Source organism: Lycium ferocissimum, chromosome 2, assembly GCF_029784015.1.
Source record: "Lycium ferocissimum isolate CSIRO_LF1 chromosome 2, AGI_CSIRO_Lferr_CH_V1, whole genome shotgun sequence".
In the NCBI taxonomy this organism is placed as follows: Eukaryota; Viridiplantae; Streptophyta; class Magnoliopsida; order Solanales; family Solanaceae; genus Lycium; species Lycium ferocissimum.
This window is the reverse complement of record NC_081343.1, coordinates 49,212,767-49,224,612: the sequence shown is the minus strand read 5'-3', so window position 1 is coordinate 49,224,612 and position 11,846 is coordinate 49,212,767. Positions and strand designations below refer to the sequence as shown.

General features: G+C 38.0%; 5 protein-coding genes across 7 annotated transcripts in view; 4 read left to right on the top strand and 1 right to left on the bottom strand.

Annotated features, from left to right (window-relative positions):
• LOC132047691 (disease resistance protein RPM1-like) overlaps nt 1-1,163 on the top strand; it is a 2,454-nt gene extending 1,291 nt beyond the window's left edge. The window contains exon 2 of the mRNA XM_059438698.1: nt 225-1,163. Coding sequence (XP_059294681.1) covers nt 225-1,163 — 939 coding nt within the window. The remainder of the gene's footprint in view (nt 1-224) is intronic.
• Nucleotides 1-11,846, top strand: part of LOC132042357 (protein PLASTID TRANSCRIPTIONALLY ACTIVE 12, chloroplastic) — a 36,788-nt gene that overhangs the window by 11,002 nt on the left and 13,940 nt on the right. The gene's annotated exons all lie outside the window — the stretch shown is intronic.
• On the top strand, nt 1,444-3,342 carry LOC132047690 (uncharacterized). Its single transcript, XM_059438697.1, has one exon. It carries the CDS (start codon nt 1,444-1,446, stop codon nt 3,340-3,342), a length of 1,899 nt encoding a protein of 632 aa, XP_059294680.1.
• LOC132047688 (disease resistance RPP8-like protein 3) lies at nt 7,780-8,328 on the top strand. The gene has a single exon (XM_059438696.1). It carries the CDS (start codon nt 7,780-7,782, stop codon nt 8,326-8,328), a length of 549 nt encoding a protein of 182 aa, XP_059294679.1.
• LOC132042347 (small ribosomal subunit protein eS4) lies at nt 9,146-11,395 on the bottom strand. The gene is made up of 5 exons (XM_059432914.1): nt 11,329-11,395; nt 10,600-10,677; nt 10,338-10,518; nt 9,928-10,025; nt 9,146-9,780 (listed from the first exon to the last, which is right to left on the bottom strand). The coding sequence occupies exons 1-5, from the start codon at nt 11,329-11,331 to the stop codon at nt 9,346-9,348; spliced, it is 795 nt and encodes a 264-aa protein (XP_059288897.1). The 5' UTR covers nt 11,332-11,395; the 3' UTR covers nt 9,146-9,345.

The following is an 11,846-nucleotide window of genomic DNA, read 5'->3' as shown; positions in this document are numbered from 1 at the left end:
TGCAAGACAAGAAGTACTTGCTAGTTCTTGATGATATATGGGATGATAAGCTATGGGAAGATCTTAAACATGCATTTCCGCGAAGAAAAGGCGAATCATAATTACAACAAGAATTCGCGGTATAGCATCCTCCTGAGGATAATGTCCAAATCTATGATCTCCAACCCCTCCCTTATGAATTAGCTTGGAGCATCTTTTGCAAGAAGGCTTTTTGATCATCTCAGGGGACTTGTCCTGATGACTTGAAGGAATTCGCGGAGGCCATAGTGAGAAAATGTGGAGGTTTACCTTTAGCAATTGTAGCCATCGGGGGCTTGTTATCATGTAAGGGGAGAAATATCCGTGTGTGGCAATCTGTTCTCGATACCTTAGACTGGGAGTTCAACCATCACCGAGACATTGAGCGTCTAAACAAGGCCTCCTTGTTCAGCTATAATCACCTTCCGTTTTACCTCAAGTATTGTTTCCTTTACCTTGGTTTGTTCCCCGAGGACTATGAGATTGGGAGGAAAAGGCTAATACGAATGTGGGTGGCTGAGGGGTTTGTTGAGGGAACTGCTCATAAAACAGAGGAAGAGGTCGCAAACCAATACTTTGTTCAGCTTAGCGACAGAAGTATGATTCAAGCAGTTACTATACATGCTCGAGATGTGGTGAAAGCGTGCAAGTTGCATGATCTAATGCGCGATGTGGCCGATCAAATGCTAAAGGAAGAGATATTCGGATCCATCTTGGAAGAAGTCGTTGACAAGACTATTCAAGAGAGACAAAGGAGACTTGCAATCTATGAAGATGCAGATAGTATCCCCTCAGACCTCAGTAAGTTGAATCTGAGGTCTCTTCTCATTTTTAGAGTAAATGAATTGTCATTTTCAGCTCTACAGAAACTGCTAAGGCAGCTCAAATTGGTAAGAGTTCTAGATTTACAATATGCTCCTCTAGAAAAACTACCAAATGAGATTGGTAATTTGATTCATCTCCAGTACTTAGATTTAAGAGGGACTTTGATAAACGATCTTCCAAAATCAGTGAAGAATTGGAGGAATCTCCAGACGTTGGATGTGAGAAATACGGAAGTTAAACATTTGCCTGCTGGAATCAATGAGCTGCGACACCTAAGACATCTTCTCCTGTCTAGTTTTCATGATAGGGAGTGGAGGTAAACACTTTGTGAAGCTGCAAACGCTATCTGGGATTGAATCAGATGAAGACCTAGTGAAACAACTAAGAAGTTTAACAAGCTTGAGGAAACTCTATATAGGGAAAATGACTGAAGCCAACAGCAAAGATTTTTGCCAATCTTTAGAAAGGATGAGCAAGTTGAGGTCCTTAACGTGCCTCAAGAAAACAAAAAGAACGCGCTACACGCGCCATACATTTTCTCTCTCTTAAAGTGTGCCGTTATATTACTTTTTTTATTACCGTTAATTTTCCGATCAAGCCATGGGGCTGCCGTCTGGCACCCTTCCGGCGAGTGCAATAGTTCAAAAGGAAGCCTCAACTGAGGCGATCCCATCGACACACGATTCTACAGGATCGTATGCGAAAACCCTCACTGAAACTCCGGGTCCATCTGCAGCTCCTAAACGCATTGAACCCGAATCGATTAAAGGAAGAAGAACTTCGCACAATGGCAAACCAGCTGTGATTTTCAAAGCAACTGATTTCTATGGAGTGATGGCAAGTCATTGTCGAAGGACAATTGTAGGGAGATTTCTCAAAAGTCGGCCCCAAATTGATTCTATTAGGTCAAAGTTCTCTGAGAAATTTCCGATGAAAGGAACTCCAAAAATAGGTGTGTTCGACAATTTCAATATCTTTCTAAACTTCACAAATGAAGAAGATTACAATTTTATTCTTTATAAAAGATTGATTGAAGTTGATGGGTATCAAATTTGGCTACAAAAATGGACACCGGATTTTAAGCCGGAGGAAGACTTACCCATAGTTCCGGTATGGATTCTTCTTCCAGGACTACCTTTTCATCTTCATAATTGGCATTATGTTAAACAAATTGCCAATGAAGTGGGTACTCCACTAGAAATTGATGTGGCTACTAGGAGTATGACTAGACCTAGTATGGCAAAAGTAAGGGTTGAATTGGATCTTCTCAAACCTTTAGTTAAAAGTGTTTGGATCGGAATTGAGGATGATAATGTTCCATTAAAAGGCTTTGAGCAGAAAATTGAGTTTGAAAATATCCCAAAATATTGCAAGCATTGCAGGAAGTTGGGACATAATTTAATCGAATGCAGGGTGCTTGAAAAGAAAAAACAAGAGGAACTAAAGGAAGAGGAGGAAAAAATAGCAGCACACAAAAATGAAGCTTCAAGAAAGGAACAGAATGTTAAGAAATTTGAGCAGAATAAGAAAAAGAATCCTCTGGAGCAAAATGGGAAATTCAATGAAAACCAACAAAATGAAAGAGGTAGAGAGGAACAGATAAATAATGGTAAGTTTTTAAGGAGATTTAGGGGGAAAAGTGAGCCCCCTAAAACTGTTTTCAAGCCTACAGGAGCTATTTTTGGAGTCAACAAACCAATGCCTGAAAATGAGACACAAAGAAAAGAAAATGTCAACAATGTGAACCAGGGAAAAGATAAATCAGAAAAAAAAAGCAAAGGGGAACAGGAGGTGAGTAAGGATAATATAGAGGAGATAGGGGACATGAGTGTATCCGAGAAGAAAGATACCAAAGCTGATGGGACTGATCACAACTTCAAAACCCCTGAAGGAGGTAAAACAGTCCAGGAAGGAAGTAAGCCTTCACAGAACACGTTCATGATAAATGATCCAAATGAATTGGAGATAGTGTTTTATGAGGAGGGATGGGAACATGCTGGTAGCAAAAAGAAAAGATCATCCGGCAAAAGATCAAAAAAAGAAAAACAAGCAAAGACTAATCATGTAACCAAGGAGGGAGAGCAAACTATCACACAAAACAGCTTTGATGAATTATTGGAAGAGGGGAATAAAGACAAGGATGAGGAAGAGTTACAAGAGGAAATCAATGAGGACAAACAAGAACCAAAGCAAGATAATGATGATGAATGGGCTGAAGTTACATCAACAGAGGAAGAAAACACCTCAGATGAATCTGAAGAAGAAAACGAGGATGAAAGTGAGGAAGATGAGGAAGAGGAGAGTGAGGAAGAAGAGGAGTTAATAAAGGATCTCAAGAGTAAGAAAGAACAACCTGGTTCAAGGAAAGTTACAGTTGAGAAAATGCCTCCAGGAGGTACGAAAGGGAAAATGGAGGGTGAGCAAAACAAGAGGAATATTAGCGCAAAAAATCAAAAGAAGGATCCCAAAAAAACTTCCAAACAGAATATTAATGTTTAAGTGTCTTAGTTGGAACATTAGAGGGATGAACTCTCAGGCTGCAACTGAGAGGCTGAAATATATGATCAAAGAGTACAAAATTCCTTTGGTTGCTCTTCAGGAACCTTTCATAAAGGATTCAAAAATTGAAAGCTACAAATACAATCTTGGAATGCATGGGGCCTATGCTAATAATAGTAACAAAATCTGGATCTTTTGGGGTAATGATATTGATTGTTCCATTTATTGCTCAGAAGACCAAATGGTGACTTGCAAAGTGGTTCTGAACTCTTCCCAACAGGTATTTATTTCAGTAGTATATGCTAAGTCAAGAACAGCTGGTAGAGAGGACCTTTGGAGATATATGCGAGCAATTGCTTCTACAATCAATGAACCATGGGCTATCTGTGGAGATTTTAATAGTATTCTATCTTCTGATGAGAAAATGGGAGGTAGACCTCACAGTCTGAAAAAAAGCTTGCCATTCATGGAGTGTTTGCAAGATTGTGGTTTAAAAGATAATGGATTCTCGGGGAATATTTTCACTTGGTCAAATGAAAGAAAGGGCGAAGAAGTTATATGGAAAAGATTAGATAGGATGATCAGCAATGAAAAATGGTCTGAGGCTTTTGACATTTCAGATGTTATTCACTTACCAAGAGTTAGCTCAGATCACTGTCCCCTTTTAATAACTGGCAAGAATTCTAGTCAATCATATGTGAAGTACTTCAGATTCCTGAACTTCTGGACTGAAATAGAAGGATACCAGGAGATTGTAAAAGACCACTGGTTTTCGCATACAAGTGGCAACATATTTTGGGAAGTTCAACAGAAACTTAAAAATACTAGCAGAGCCTTAGGAGATTGGTCCAAGAATAAAGTAGGCAACATCTTTGATAAAATACAGCAGCTTGAGGAGGAAGTAATGAAGGCTGAAGAGAAATACATGGAGAGTATGGAACAGGAGGATAGAAAAAACATGAACAAGGCTAAGGCAGAGCTGATATTACATCATAAACATGTGGATAGCTTTTGGAGGCAAAAAGCAAATCTGAAATGGAATTTAGAAGGAGATGAAAACACTAAGTTTTTTCATTCTGTGGTGAAGGGCAGAAGGAAGTATCTTCATATCAATAGAATCTGTGATAATGGAGTATGGATTGAAGGGGAAGAGGAGATTGGCAATGCTGCAGTTCAGTTTTATCAGAAACTTTTTTCACAGCAGGACAACTATATTGACCTTGATATCCTTAAACATGTTCCTATTGGCATTAATTCTGTTGATAATGAATTTTTATCAAAAAACCCCTCTGAAGAGGAGGTTAAAAATGCTGTTTTTGACATTAATCCAAACAGTTCAGCTGGCCCTGATGGATTCAGTGGTCTTTTCTTTCAAAAATCTTGGGACATTGTAGGAACTGACATTATTAAATTGGTTAGAGCTGTTTTTAATGGCAAACAAATCCCAAGATATTTTACTAATACTTGTTTGATATTACTGCCTAAGATTGATGCTCCTCAAACCTTTTCGGACTTTAGGCCTATCAGTCTTAGCAATGTCACTCAAAAAATTATTTCAAAGGTTTTTTCTGAAAGGCTTTCTACAATTATTCCAAAGATTATTTCCTCAAATCAAAGTGGTTTTATTAAAGGGAGGGCAATTGGTGAAAATGTCCTGTTAGCACAGGAAATTATTCATGACATGAAGCGACAGAATAATGGGGGTAATGTGGTTTTGAAAATTGATATGAATAAGGCTTATGACAGACTCTCCTGGTATTTTTTGTGCGCTGTCATGAGGAAAATGGGATTTGATGAAAAAGTGATTTTCATGATATGGAATATGCTTGCTAACAACTGGTACAGTGTTGTTGTTAATGGGAAGAGGCATGGATTTTTCAAGTCTCAAAGGGGGGTAAAACAAGGGGACCCTATTTCTCCTGCTTTATTTATAATTGCTGCAGAATCCTTATCTTGCATGTTAAATGAACTGTATAATAAACCAAGGTTCAGAGGCTTCACTATGCAAGCAACTGGACCTAAAATCAATCACTTAGCTTATGCTGATGACTTGATAATTTTTTGTGCAGGAAAAACTAAGACTTTGAATCTAATTATGAAGGTTCTTGAGGATTATTCCACTAATTCTGGACAGAAGATCAATGGAGATAAAAGCTGCTTTATAATGGATAAGAAGACTTCTAACAAGAGGAGCAGAATTGTGAAGAATATTCTTCAAGTACAAAGGAAAGAGTTTCCAATTACCTACTTAGGATGCCCTTTATTTCAAGGAAGGAAGCTTATTCAATATTTTGCTGATATGGCAACCAAGACTATCAAGAAGGTAAGTTCTTGGAATTATGGCAGATTATCAACAGGAGGGAAAATAGTTTTGATTAAACATGTGCTTTCAGCTATGCCTGTGCATCTTCTAGCCATTTGTAAACCTCCTAAAACTATTTTCAAACAAATGGAGCAAATTTTTGCTAACTTTTTATGGGGCAACAATGAAGGCAAGAATAAATACCACTGGGCTAAATGGTCCAGTTTATGTATGCCTACTTTAGAAGGTGGTATTGGTATAAGGTCCCTGCAGGATATTTCAGAATCTTTCTCGGCCAAGTTGTGGTGGCAATTCAGAACGAAGGAGTCATTGTGGGCAGAATTTTTGAAGGCCAAATATGCTAGAAGAATTCATCCTGTGGCTAGGAAATGGAGTTACGCACAATCTCATAATTGGAGAAGGATGATGGAGATTAAAAAGAATATTGATCATCTTATATTATGGAGAATCAACAAAGGAAATGCAAGTTTTTGGTGGGATAACTGGTCTGGTTTGGGGGAACTAGCCCAGTTTGGTGATGCTAATACTTCGGTAAGAGGCACTGTGGCTGAATATATTGTAGATGGAGCCTGGAACGTTGAAAAGCTCAAGAAAAAGCTGCCTGAGCATATTGTACACCAAATCAGAGGAGTTACTATTAACTCTCCCAGTCTAGAGGACAATCCTATTTGGACAGTCACAACCGATGGGAGATTTAATTGTAAGTCTGCCTGGAATACTGTGAGAAGGGCTCAGAATCCCTCTTTGATCAATAAAATGATGTGGCACAAAAAATCTCCATTCAAGGTTTCTTTTTTCCTATGGAAAGTTTTTAAAAATAAAGTTGCTGTTGACTTGAATTTGAGGAGATTCAATGTGCATCTCCCTTCTATGTGTGCTTGCTGTATTAGTCATAATCAAGAAGATGTGGAACATCTTTTTTATAAAAGCAATATTAGTCAACAAGTATGGAGTCACTTCAAACAATGGTTTGGGATTTTTCAGAATTCAAACAGTTTAAGACATCAGGTCATTAACTGGTGGCTTACTAAAGGCAAGAATCCTATCCAAAGTATGGTCCTTCAAGTACTACCTGGGATTATCATCTGGCAGATATGGATTAGCAGGTGCAAAGCAAGGTTTGAGGATAAAAAGATGTCTTTTCAAAAGATCAAGCTTGGAATATATCAACAGCTCGTGATGGTAACTCATAAACAGTTCCAAAATGTGGACCCTTACATAAGTTGGATGCAATTCATTAAGATCATAGAACAGGCCAAAACATGTATCAAATCCTTCCCTGTTAAGTGGTCTTTTCCTGCTGATGGTTGCGTGAAATTAAACACGGATGGGTGCTCAAAAGGAAATCCGGGTAATAGTGGAGGTGGAGGTGTAATAAGGAATAACAGAGGCTTTCTGATTGCTGCATATGGAATAAATTTTGGAATTACTACCAACAATGTGGCAGAGGCTTTAGCTATGAAAATTGGAATTGATTGGTGCACGCAAAATGGATATAAATGCTTAGATATAGAAAGTGACTCAAAGCTGTTAGTAGATTGGATAATGGATGAATACAACCCCCCATGGAACATCATGGACACTATTTTGGATATCAAAAAACTCCTGGAACAGGCTGATAGATGGAGCATAGCGCATTGTTATAGGGAAGGCAACAGAGTGGCTGACAGTTTATCTAACTGGGGATTAAACTGCAACTCGATCACTTGGATAACTGAATTTCATAATCTTCCCAAAGAAGTGAAAGGAGAAATGAATATGGATAGAATGCGATGCCAACATTCCGGAATAATATTAGTTCAAACTCGTTGTAATATAGATAGGAGGTTAGATAGGATTTACTCTTTTGATGTTCCTTAATGCCTTATGGATAGATGAAGAGGTTCTACTCTTCCCGTAACATACTTTTGTAAGCTTATCAGAAATCCTACAATTCCCTTAGTATGGGGATGTCCATACAAGGTAGGTACAAGGAGGTTGATCTCCTTTGTTCTGTGTTTAGATGAAATCAATAAAGTAGCCACTCAGTTAGAGTGGTTGATTGATAAAAAAAAAAAAAAAAGTTGAGGTCCTTAACAGTACTAAGTGAAAGTCCATTTGAGCAGAACATACAAATGGAATCTCTCACAAAGTCCACTAAGCACTTGGAGAAACTCAAACTCCAAATTCATATGAAAAAATTGCCAGAATGGTTTGCTTCTCTTGATTGCCTTCACACATTGTACCTTTTCAAGAACTTCTTGACAGAAGATCCATTTCCTATTCTTGGAAAGCTTCCAAGCCTAGCTATTCTAACATTAGCATCTTCAGCTTACATAAACAGCACTGTTAACGTCCCTCGCGGAGGATTTCCTAAGCTCAAACTGTTGAGGATTCTTGGCATGGAAAATTGGACCAATTGGATGCCTATTGAGAAAGGTTCTTTTCCAGAAATACAGTTTCTTCTAATAGCTGATTGTCCGAGGCTAACAAGCCTACCAGATGGCTTCAATCACCTTACTAGCCTTGATGATCTCACCCTTATGGGCACGTCACTCGTTTTCGCTCATAAATTGCAGAACAGAGATAAGTGGAAAATCAGCCATGCCAAGGAAGTTTCAATCATTTCAGAAGTCAATGGCCAAATTGTCAAGACAAAATTCAAGAGTTCTCCCATTAGCTAGGATACTGACATCTGTTTTGTTTTTTAACATTCTGTTGTACAAAGCAGGCAACTATCCACTACTGTGCTGGAATTGACGCGAGAATTTATATTGCATATTTCAATTTCTGTTTTAGGTTCTGTTCGACTCTTTCATTTAACACCATGTTTATTTCTACGTATACCAAAGTAATGCATATTTGCATCTGCAAGTACTTACTAAGTGCTGGTTTGTGCCTAAATATATCTTAATAAAACATGTTACTATAAAATACATTAAAATATAGTTTATGCAGGAGACGCCATATTTGTTCTACTTACCGTTGCAAAGTACTCACTTGATATTAAAGTTCATTTTTCATAAGGAAAGAAAATGAAAAGGCATGTGAAACCTTTAATACTATTCATTTTAAATTCTTCTTTAATTTCTTAATCCGTGTCCAAATACCTTCACATAAAATGGCTTTGGGCACTGAAGAAGCAGAAATAAAACCACTAGATCATCACAATAAATATACTTTTCATGAATTTTTAGGTGATTTTTTGCCTCAAGAATGTCATCAAAGGACCAACACTTATTATGTTGCATTCTGACAGTAATTCCCCTCACCACAAATGAAAACATTGAGATGGATTCTGTCTTCCTCCGAGCCAATATTGAGTGTCCTTTATACTTGATACATTCTTGTACTCCGCCAGTGCCATTTTATGTGATACACTAAACACTTTATTTTTTAACTTCTCATTTTAACTGCAACGAAATAACTTACAGCCACAAAAATATTTATAGTAAGTTTTTGGCCACAAATTTCAAAAAGAAAAAATTTATACTCAGCCAATAAAATACAAATTTATCGCATTAAAAGCAAAACATTTATCTTAACTCAGTCAACCGCTTTTCCCAACAAAAAGGGCTAAGGTGCAACAGTACCGAATACACATATGTTAAAATGCAACAATCAAAATAAGATTGGTAATCTCTAAACAGAGAGAAACATGGCCCAACCTGTTAAATTTATCTAAGATCGACCTAGCCTTTTTAAGCAGCTGTAGCTGATTGAGCAGCCAGCCTCTTGCGAGCCTCTTCAATGATAGATAACTTGATACCTTTGCCCTTAGGTAGAGACACCCATGGCTTAGTACCTTTACCAAGAGTGAACACATTTCCTAATCGGGTAGCAAACTCGTGCCCTAGGGAATCCTGAATGTGAACTGTTTCAAAGCTACCCTTGTGCTTCTCCCTGTTCTTAAGAACACCAACACGTCCCCTGTTTCTACCACCCGTCACCATCACCACATTTCCAACATCAAATTTGATGAAGTCAACAATCTTATTGGACTCTAAGTCCAGCTTGATGGTGTCATTGGCCTTGATGAGGGGATCTGGGTAGCGGATTGTTCTTCCATCATAAGTGTTGATATAGGGGATCCCCTTCTGTCCAAACTGCACAGATCGAACCTTGCAAAGTTTGAACTGCAAAGAGCAGAAAACAATGTGACTACCATAACAACGCAGCATACCAGAGAAACCAAAAAATAAATGCAGGTTCAGATGCGCTAATCGTTTACAATTATCTACTCAGATCCGTCAATGCAGAAATCAAGAGCATGAAAATCTAACCTTGGCTTCCTCATCTCTGAGTGAGTGGAGACGGAAGCGACCCTTAGTGTCATAGAGAAGTCGGAAGTTCTCATTTGTCTTTGGGATTGAAACAACATCTACACAAAGAAAATATCAGCTTACCAATTTGCCAAGGGATTCAACAAACATAGCAACAAGGAAACGAAAGAGACATGAGGCAAAAGGATTCTTAATGAAAAGCATGTAGACAAAGTGATTAACAATTGTCTTTGGAACTGGGAAAGCATGTGCATATAGATTTTTTTTTATTGTTTGAAAGCATACACATAAGATGAATCAGCATTATTATTTTGGCAAGGAACTGAACAAAACTTAGGCAGTAGAGAAATAAAGGGAATATAAATCAAAAGGTTTGGCAATGAAAAACTATTTAATGGAGGCGTTCTTACCCATGAAACCAGCAGGGTAAGTCTTGTCTGTCCTAACTTTCCCATCAACCATAACTTGCCGTTGCATCAAGATAGATTGGACCTCACGGTATGTCAAAGCATATTTCAACCTGTTCCTTAGGATAATAACCAATGGCAAACACTCCCTTGATTTATGTGGGCCAGAAGAAGGCTTGGGAGCCTGTAGAAGAGAACAAATAGAACAGTAAGGTCAAGAAGCAGGAAACTAACTAGTATTATTCAAGAACGACATTTCACTTACAAAAGCACCTCCAAGCTTATCAAGCATCCAATGCTTAGGCGCATTGAGCCTCTTCAAATGTTTCTTCAACCCTCTTGCCTATACATAAATAAGAAGTGACCAAGTTTACATCAGTAAACGAAACTTCCAAAAACTAAATGCAAAAAGTCTTACCATTTATGTGCAGGGGCGAACTTGTATGCAATTTATGGGGCACATGAACACATCATTTTATGTAAATAAATCCTAGAATTGACTTATGGCATCCATGCTACAAAAAGGCTTAACGGTGTACTTGGTTGAAATCTGAGCTAATTACTTAGAGGCAATTCCCACTTAATGCATTTTTTTGCTCTTTTCTTTAGTAGTGCACCCATGTTCTAGAAATCCTAAATTCTCATCTGTTTATGTGCATGAAAGTTAGATGAACAAAGTAAATTTAGTATCACATTCTTACACATAGGTAAGAACAGTTTTCAATACATAGCACACAAACAACTTGCACTATACGACACAAATTAAACTGTTCAAAGCTTAAGACAAATCACATTTAACTCTGCAACAGTAAACAATCACATTTCATTATTAGCATAGACGGGGCATAAAATTAACCAGTGTCACTTGGGATCAACACCATACACTTGAGAGCATAAGACATAAGAGATAACAAGAAATCTAGTCTTTAATGCATAAGATACAAGTAATAAGCTAAACAATTTTGATGAGATAAATTAAGTAAGAAAAACGAACCATTTTGGCGGTTTTCCGATTTGATGAGCTGCCGGGGAGAGGTGTGTATGTTAAACCCTAAAAGGATGAACGATAGGATCTGTTAAATACACTTTAGGTCATGGTCTCATCAGTGCCCAATTTGTTTGGGCCTAAGTTGGTTGGGCTGTCTTGTCACCTAGAATACGGCCCTTTTTTTCCGAGTAATTGCACGCTTCGGCTTTCAAATGGGCTGGTCTTTAATATTTGTCCTTTAAATGGGCTGGTCTTTAATATTGGGGAAAGACGTCGATACCCCTGAAAACGAAAAAATTAACCTCCCATACCCCCTTACGAGGGTATGGGTGAGGGTGCAAAGATCTGGGTTAGGACAGTGGGAGGTGATTCTGAACACTTCCCGGACATGATGGGATTGCATCAAGAATCAGTGTGTTTCTATTTGCCTTAGTAATGGACGAATTAACACGACATATTCAAGAGAAACTGTCGTGATGTATGTTATTTAAGGATGAAATAGTATTGATTGACGAGACGCACAG

Coding starts and splice junctions, on each gene's coding strand:
- LOC132047690 (XM_059438697.1), top strand. CDS start 1,444: ATGGGGCTGCCGTCTGGCACCCTTCCGGCGAGTGCAATAGTTCAAAAG.
- LOC132047688 (XM_059438696.1), top strand. CDS start 7,780: ATGGAATCTCTCACAAAGTCCACTAAGCACTTGGAGAAACTCAAACTC.
- LOC132042347 (XM_059432914.1), bottom strand. Junction 10,026..10,337: donor TTACCCTGCTGGTTTCATGG/GTAAGAACGCCT, acceptor TTCTTTGTGTAG/ATGTTGTTTCAATCCCAAAG. Junction 9,781..9,927: donor TCAGAGATGAGGAAGCCAAG/GTTAGATTTTCA, acceptor TGCTCTTTGCAG/TTCAAACTTTGCAAGGTTCG.